The 8631-nt window shown below is 60.9% G+C and overlaps 1 protein-coding gene across 1 annotated transcript; it reads right to left on the minus strand.

Annotated features, from left to right (window-relative positions):
• Positions 1-403: 403 nt before the first annotated feature.
• Positions 404-8103, minus strand: LOC112111060 (deoxyribodipyrimidine photo-lyase-like). Its single transcript, XM_026650124.2, has 11 exons — positions 8030-8103; positions 6438-6610; positions 5722-6215; positions 5019-5164; positions 4316-4498; positions 3155-3313; positions 2550-2748; positions 1854-2006; positions 1485-1606; positions 822-981; positions 404-564 (listed from the first exon to the last, which is right to left on the minus strand). The coding sequence occupies exons 3-11, from the start codon at positions 6083-6085 to the stop codon at positions 410-412; spliced, it is 1641 nt and encodes a 546-aa protein (XP_026505909.1). The 5' UTR covers positions 6086-6215; positions 6438-6610; positions 8030-8103; the 3' UTR covers positions 404-409.
• Positions 8104-8631: the final 528 nt, after the last annotated feature.

Below are 8631 nucleotides of genomic sequence, written 5' to 3' on the forward strand. Positions count from 1 at the left end.
CATGCGAGGGCGAGGCTGGAAAAGCAAGTGTCTCCTCCCCGAGCAGTCGGGGTGGCTGGCGAACCTGTCCCCTCTAGAAATATCAAAGAAGCTTTTAGAGCTGTCCCCAGCTAGTAGGGGGAGGTGGCACAGCTGGGGCTGTGCCAGAGAAAACTTTGGGCATCCAGGGAAAAGCTGAGACTTGCTGCCCCAGCTCCCGGCATTGCGCCCGAACCGCTGCCTTGGAGGACTCCTGTAGACAAGAGGCAAGAGCAGTGGAGTCCCTGCTGGCTCTCGGCTCAGAGGCACGGGCCTGTCAATGGTATTTGGGGGAAATGCAAACGCTCGAAGGCCCAGCAGAGAACCCCCCCCACGAGCCCCAGCCGTCCTGTTTTCAGCAGGAGCTGCCCACCCCACCCCACCCGCAAGGCTACTGGCCCAGTTTGCGGGGATCGTATCTGCGCTCAAACTGCCCCACGTCGAATTTCCTCTTGCAGCCGGCGTAGTTCATGTAGCGGATCTTCCCGAACACGGCCCGCTCGGCCCAGCCCTGGTCGTGGATCCCGCAGATGGACCACATGCAGCCTGCCGGCACAGAACACCCAGTCAGGTCGCCCTGCCCTGCCTGTACCCTGCCTCACCTGTTCACAGGCCCCCCGGCCGCCTGCTACAAGCCCTGGCAAGGGAGGGATACGGGGGTGGGGGCTGAATGAGGGAGAGGGAGCTGGACAGGCCCTTTAACCAGTAAGGGGACCTTGGCAGCCCCCTCACAGCCAAGCACAGACAGGATCCCCCTCCCCAAGTTCTCTGGGGTTTCTCACTCCCACGCGCGAGTCACTAACCTACGTAGCCGCTGGGATCTCGGCCATCCAGCTCATAACGATCATTGAGGTAGATGGTGAACTCCAGGGCCTCCTCGGGGGAGCGGGTCCACTCCAGGATTTTCTTGGCCCAATACATGCGTAGGAACCCGTGCATCTTCCCCTCGTGAACCATCTGGAGCTGCAGAGAGGGGGGGACCCAGCGTGGGCACCGACGTGAGAGCCACCAACAGCCTCGCCCCCCCAGGGTCCCCAGGAGAACTTGGGGAGGGGGAGGGTCCCCAGCTCGTTGGGGGAGAGAAGGGAGGTGAGAATGAGATACACCTGCGTGGAATCTGGGGTGAAGAGTGAGGGGCGGGGCCTGCCTGGACCTGGCCTCAGTTTCCCATCTGACTAGGAGTTTTATGGCTACCTTACTGGCAGTGTCCCTCAATGGAGAGAACCAAACTCCCGCCTGCAGCCCCCATCTGGCTGGTGGAACTCTCTGCCCCGTGTACCTGGCTGGGGAATATCTGCTGTAACCCATGTTCAAAGGGCACACGCTGGCCAGGGGTGCAGCGAAGTAGGTGTGCTCTGTGGCTGGCTCTGCTATAGGAACCGACCAGGACTGGAGCTGTCTGGGGTGCTCGGTGCTAACACCCAATGGATCCAGGAGGGGAGGCGGAAGCTCAGGCGGGTTGGTACCTGGGCAGCGTTCCAGAGCGGGTCGTGCGTCTTCCCCTCCTCCAGCTGCTTCAGCTCGTAGAGGTGAGACCTCTTGTCCTGGGCGTGGAGCTTCAGGCTGGTTTTGGCCCAGTCGTACGCACCTTCAAAACACAACGGTCGGGCTGGGGAGCACATAGCGGGGAGGGGGGGAGGGGGCTGGGCTCCCTGAGAAAGGGACCCTATAGTTGGGTGATAGAGCCACTGGGCTGGAGGCACCAATCCTGCCAGCAGGTCTGGGCAGAGGCAGGACTAGCTTCCCCCCCACCCCAGTCACTCCCTACGCACCAGCGTGCTCTCGCGCACCGTGAGTACGGCAGGCTGCGGCTCACTGCCGCTCCCCCGCGTTACCTTCCACCTTGTCGTAGTTCCTGTTGTAGTAGCAGAAGTTGTCGGCCAGCTCCCTGCGGATCACAGCCTCCTCGATGAACCCATCCACCGACTCCTTGTATTTACTGCGATATTTCTGCACCTCCAGGATGGCCCGCTGGACGGAGATTTGGCCTGTCCGGGAACGGGGCGAGGAGAAGAGACGGGGAAGCAGAGAGGGCGTTTGGCCACTGATCCCTGTACTCAGGTTCCCATGGGAGCTGGTGTGCTGCCGGCCTGGCCTGAGCATGTGGGATCGAACCCGAGAGCACCATGGGCTCAGCTGGCACAGGCCTCACCCCCTTCTGGTGCACAGTGTTCCCTCCACTGGGATTGATCCAGTTCATATAAATATCTGCAGCATGAAACACCAACAGCCAGGCCTTTGTACCCCCCAGGCTGCCATGGGGCTCAGAGACCAACTCAATCAGCCACTTGGGAGATGCTCTCCCCTCCGGCAGACCAGATACCGTGGTTAACCCATCAGGGGACAGTCACCGGGGTGAGGAAGGGGACTGAAGCAAAACTACAGGCGTTACGGCCCCTCACTAGCCATCTCTCCTTGGCCCAGGACACTTACTTCCCCCAAGAGGCCATACTGTGCCCGGAGGGGTAATTACCTAGATCACTCAAGCCCGTCGCCCATCAGAGCGACGGGGCTTTCCGGGGGCCACTCACCGAAGTGGAACCACGGCGAGAGGTTGCTGAGCGCTGCCCTGTTCGGGTTGTTCCGGTCGGTGCCGAAGGATTTCAGGCGCTCGCCTATGAACGACTCCAGCACGGCCAGCCCCGCGGCCGTCCCCGGCGTCGCCCAAGTCACCTCCTTCACCGAGCAGTCCACCTGCAGGCTGGCGCGGCAGGCGTTCCAGTCTATGGGCTGCACAATCACAAGGAGGCTTTAGCCAAGCTGCAAATGTTACCATCCTGCCCAGGATGCTACGACAAATGGGGCCGGTTCTGATGGCTGCTTTGGACCAGACAGGTCCTCCCCTTACTAAATACACCCTGGGCACAGCTTGCTGGCACCCCATCTGCCTTTGGTTAAGCGAAGGTTCCTTTAACCCCTACTGCATCTGGGGATTGGAAATCAGGACTTCTGATCTGTTCCCAGCTCCGCCACTGCCTTTGTGCGACCCTGGTCAAGTCACTTAACCCCACGGCCTTGATTTCCCTCCCCCCCATTGTAAAATAGAGATCACTCCCACCCTCCAGTGGGGTTTGAAGCTTAGCTAGTGTTTAGGATGCTCTGCAGGGCCATGCAGCTAAAGAACTCTAGATGTTACCTCTGCCGGGGCTGTGGACGGGTACGGGTGCTTGATGACGGGAGGGAATTCCGTGAGGAACTCCGAGAGCTGATCATGGATCTTCCGTCGAATTGTCCTGGCTCCGTACTCCTGCTTGTCTGAGGCAACCCAGCACGGGACAATGTTGTGAGCATCAACCTGGAAAGCAGTCAGCAAGCTGGGAATAGGCAGGCTACACAGGGGATGAGAAACATGATCCCCCACCCCCGCCAAGCTCTGACTGACCCCTAGATCCACCCAAACCTTCCCATGGCTTTGTTTTTAATTTCAACTTTTTCCCCCCAGCAGGCCAACCTTCCCCTGCAGCCCCAGCCCTACAGCCTGGGGCGTGGGACCTGGAAATGAAACTGACTAGAACCAGGCCAGCCTCGGAGCAGGAGGAGACGCCCGCTCGGATCCAGCCAGGTCTCTGCACACCCTGGTTTGGGGAAGATGGAGCTAAGCCGCACAATAGCTCGGCAGGTGATTTTTTTAATCTAAAAAGAATCTCTTTTAACAAAAAAATAGTTGCTGAATTCAGCACAGCTGACCCCATCCCAAAGGGTCTTGTGTGTTTCTCTCTTGGCCCAGACATCGGCCAGGAACCTCCCCAGTCCCGGAGTGATTCTCGTGGGGAATACGAATGGGACGTTTGAGCCGAGTGGAAATGTCTCCCTGGGACAGTACGTGTAAGGAGTTACTCCCTGCGTCTGCTGTCACCAGCTCCATGCAGTGGCCGCATGTCCCCGGTACAATCTCCTTCACTCCCCCCTCCCTCCAGCTCCTTCCCTGCCCCCAACCTTCTGACTCCGTCCAATATACACCCTCACGCTCAAAAACCTTCCAAGTGCCAGAACTAGATCCCTGCCCCACCGCCAATTACCTGCTTGAGTCCCCCACCTTCTCCAAAGCTGATTGTTGGGGGGCTCTCCCGGATCTTGGGGCCACAGTAGCCCCCTGCTGTTCCATCTGCAGTGACCAGCTCTCGACGCTTTTGTTCTGCCTCTCAGCCCCCTATTTAAAGGGCTGGGAGCCAGCTGTTAGTCCCGCTATTACCACCACCGCCTGGCGATCACATGCCAGCATGGAGAAACGGCCTATGTACAGAGCCCCCAGCCCCACCGCCGCACGCCTGCCTTCCCCCACAGCCCAGGCCCCCACCTGTACAAACGGCACATCTCCCGGGAGCCTCTCCTTGACGTCTTCCACCCACTGCATGGGGACGCGGAGCGGGGAGAAGTCTGTCACCACTCCGCCGAGGCCACGGCCCGTCACGAAGGCTGGCAGCACGTCCTTGGCAAAGCCGATGAGTAGGTGGAAGGGGATGTCCAGCTCCTGGCACTCCTGGAACGAAGGGAAAGGCTCTGGGAATATGGGGCAAAGAGCCCGGTTTCTGTAACTGCCCCTCCAGGCCGAGCTGCCCAGCACCACCCCAGCTGGGCTCCAACCAAGATTGGGCGCTCCACGTCGTTCGTGGCAGCACCCAATCCCTTGGGTGGCTTTGCCAATCTCTGCCTACAGTAACAGGTTATAAAGATCCCAGGGAGGGCTGCGGGCCGGGTCCCTGCAACTGACGTGACTTTGCTTTCCAGACAAACGCTTGGTGTTGCACAGAGATGTCGGGCCTGCGAGCAGCCCTGTAGTGCCAGGAGAAGGGAAACGGATTCCAAGTTCAACTCCCCCCCGCCCCTCATGAGAGAAGACAGCGTTGGAAAAATCCCGGCTCTTGGCAGGCTCGGGCCCTTCGCTCACGCTGGGACGTTGCTGAGAGCCGCACGCCTGCTCCCATCGCTGTGTGTCCTGGGCCTGCGCTCCGCCCCTGCACTGACCCTCCCCTCTGTGGCATTTCCTAAGCAACCGGTACCTCAGCCACTTCTTGCAGGCCTTTCAGCATGAAGCCGAAGTGACGGATGGTGGCCTCCAGGAACTTGGGCACCAGGCAGAAGCAGACGTGCAGAGGGAGCTGCTGCTTCAGGGCCAGGCGCTGGGCGTACAGGAAAGCCCAGTTATCTGGAGAGAGAGAGAACATGTGATTGCATTCCCAGGACACTTTGCCTTGCTACGGAGCAGCCCTGCCAAATGCTCGGCTCAGGCCCAGGTCTGGGAGCCAGGAGACCTTGGCTTCACAGCTCACCTTGGGCACCGAAATGAGCGGCCCCGCGCCTCGGTTTCCCCATCTGTGCAAAGCCCCTCGCAGTGTCGAAGCAAAATCCATCTTTCCTTGAGCCCACCCCTGGCAGGGGAGGTTTGTCTAAAGCCACAAACTCCAAAGGAAAACCCACGGAGAGCCGGCGCCCGGGGAAAGAGGAGGAGGCAGCACACGCCAGCCAAGAGTCACACGCTCTAGCCATGGGCATTGCCGAGGGGCTTCCCAACAGGAAACCTGCTAGGCCATGATGCTGGATGGGGAGCCCAGCACAGTCTGCATCAGCCGTGCGACCGCGGCTCTCAACTGGTGCCATTGCAAGAACTTGCTCTAGGGACAAGGGGGAGGGGATAAGGGTTCTGACTCCTCATAGTCTCTCCCCCTGCCCTCCGACGCGTCCTGGTCCTGGGATGGCTCATACCTTGCACCCTCTGGTCTCGAGACATCCAGTACACAACGCCCTGGGCGGCATCCTTGAGGTCGGAGCCCTGCGAGACCAGGCGCACTCGCTTCTTGTTGTACTTGAAGTCCTGCACAGAGGGGGCAACCTGCAGCCGCGCCTGCCTCACGGCTTCCCCCAGGCTCCCAGCTCCTCCCCCCTCCGCCGCCTCCCCTTCCTTCCTCCTCTTCTCCACGGTCAACACCTCCGCCCCACTGGGCTCTGCCAGGACCTTCCGTTTGCCTTTCAGCTGGCCCCGGGGCGCCACGGCAGCTCCAGGCCTCGCTGCATCCCCGCTGATCTCCTCCCCGCCACGGGCCTGCCGGTTCCTGCTCTTCTGAGACATGCTCGCTGCCGTCCTACGGGGCGGGCACGGCTCCGACACCCCGTGCAGTCTCCAGCCGCCACGCCGGCCAGCTGCAGAGGAGACGGCTCCAGCCAACCTTCCCAGCAGCAGCTTGTTGGCGTGAAACTATCTGTGGACAGAGAAACACACACCACGTTGTAGGCCTCTCTCTGGAGTTTCTCAGTAGACACTGCCTTTGTGTGACCCTGGTCAAGTCACTTAACCCCACGGCCTTGATTTCTCTCCCCCCCATTGTAAAATGGAGATCACGCCCACCCTCCAGTGCTATTCGGGGGCTATTCGCAGTTGCCAATAAGCATTCTGTGCCCCCACCAGGAATCTAATACCTTACCTTCCTTATAGCGCCTTACAGACGCCGATCCCAAAGCAACTTTCTCAACCGTTCACCGCAAGCCTCACGTCCCCGCTCTGCAGTGGCAGCCAGCTCTGGGTTGGAACCCGGCCGCTGTTTAACACGGCCCAGCCGTTCGGGCAGGAAGTGGAGAATATCGAACCCCACTGACGCTGCAGGGGTAGCAGAGACGGGCAGGTTTTAATTACTCAAAGGGGAATGTGGACCTGCCGTCAGGGTAACACCTGTCATGTATGAAAGATGCGACGGCCTCTTTCATGACCACAAGAGGTCGGGTCCACGCCTTGGATTTCGTCTGAAACACGGCACCTGCAGCACTACTGCCCTTCCTACCATCGTGCTGGGCTCACGACGGACTGTCCCCTACAGCCATCCCCTCCTGCAGGTCTCCTAGCCTGGGACGTAGGATAGTCGCCCCGGGAGCACGTTGGGCAGTCAGTCTGATTCCTCCTGCATCGCTCCAACGGTGGCTGCTCCGCCCCGCCGCTGAGCATACAAGCTCACAAATTCGATGGGTGAAAAAAAATAACCCTGCTGCATATCTTGAACTTGCCTGATCAGAGACAGCCCTGGCCCCCAGCCACCCTCAACTGCAATAGGTGTGTAAACTTGTGGCATGTTACACCCTGGCTCGAGCCAAACAGAAGGCCCCTGGGGGCTAGACGCAGCAGGCTGGGACCTGGCAACTGCTGCAGAGAACTCCTGACTTGTTGCTATCTCAAGGGAGCCTGTGCAGTTTTTCTTAAAGTCCCAGCTTCTGGAGTCATGTGATGATGGGAGATTCTCCGCTTCCATTAATAGAAAGGGGGGAGTTTCCAGCTCTTGTGATTGCGGGGAAAAGCTTGGAAAGAGAGTTCCTGGGGGCTCCCACCCCAGAAGGCAAAGCCACCGAACACCAGTGCTGTGCTTCTTTAAGGTCTCATTATTTCTAAGTTGCTTTCATCATTTTTGAGGGTGCGACTGATGGTTTTTGAGTGGTTGGGGTGGGGGACACTGGAGCAGCTCCAGCCCCTGCTAGAAAATTCACCCTTAGAACAAATGCCGTGCTACAAGCTGCCGCCTGCGGCCGGGACTGGCAGGCCGGAGCTTGTCCAGGTTTTCAGGGCTTGTGGACGGGGGTGGGATGCTGGAGGCGCTGCTAGGGAGGAGCTATTCCTGCCCAACTCCTGCGGTGCCCGGTGCCCGCTCTTACTCCGGAGTCAATCCACTTTCAAGTCACACTCAGACCTTACTCCTGCCAGACTCCCTGATGGAGACCGGGCCTGTCCCTGCGAGGTCCGGGCACCCAGGCTGGGGCAGCGAGACAGCCGGATGGCTGCTGCAGGGACCGAGGCTTGGGGAGCCGGGGGGCACGGATGGGCAGAGGGCTGGATTTGCCCGTGCGAGCCCTGGCACTTTGGGCTCAGGGCAGGGCGGCAGGGACAGATGCCCGGGTCAGGTCCCTCCCCCATGTCGAGCCTGTGCACGAGCAGGGACCTGCTCCTGCGGGAGCCCGGAGCCCCAGCCAGGCCGTGGGGAGCAGCCCCCCTCCAGCCCGCCTTGCCCCGCAGCCCGCCCGTCCCCCCGCTCACCTGGGCGGCGGCTCCGGGGCCCCGGGAACCCGCTTCCCACCCGGCTGCAGCGGCTGCTCCGGGCCCGTTTACACAACGTGGGGCGGAGCGAGCGGGGCACGGGGTGGAGCCTGGGAGGCGGCCCCAGAGCCACGGGTGCGGACGGGGATCTCTGGGGCGGGGCCCCTAGGCAGGGGGCAGCATCTCTGGGACGGGCCCCCCCAGAAGGGTGGGGGGATCTCTGGGGCGGGGCCCCCCGGAAGGGTGCGCGGATGGGGGCGGATCTCTGGGGTGGGGCCCCCCAGAAGGGTGGGGGGTCTTTGGGGCAAAGTCCCCGGAAGGGTGGGGGGATCTCTGGGGCAGGACCCCAGGAAGGGTGTGGGGGATGGGGGCGGATCTCTGGGGCGGCCTCCCCCAGAAGGGTGGGGGGGTCTTTGGGGCGAAGTCCCCAGAAGGGTGGGGGGATCTCTGGGGCTGGAGGGACCCGCCAGGGCAGTGTGGAACCCTGCAACATTATGTTGTGTAACTTGTTACATGACACACGTGAGAGTTGCTCGCCCTCGCCCAGCCTGAGGCCCATTGGTCCAAACTGTAAACCCTGGATAGAATGGAAACCACTTTGG

This window comes from Terrapene carolina, unplaced genomic scaffold, assembly GCF_002925995.2.
Source record: "Terrapene carolina triunguis isolate 2854851 unplaced genomic scaffold, T_m_triunguis-2.0 Scaffold88, whole genome shotgun sequence".
NCBI lineage: Eukaryota > Metazoa > Chordata > Testudines > Emydidae > Terrapene > Terrapene triunguis.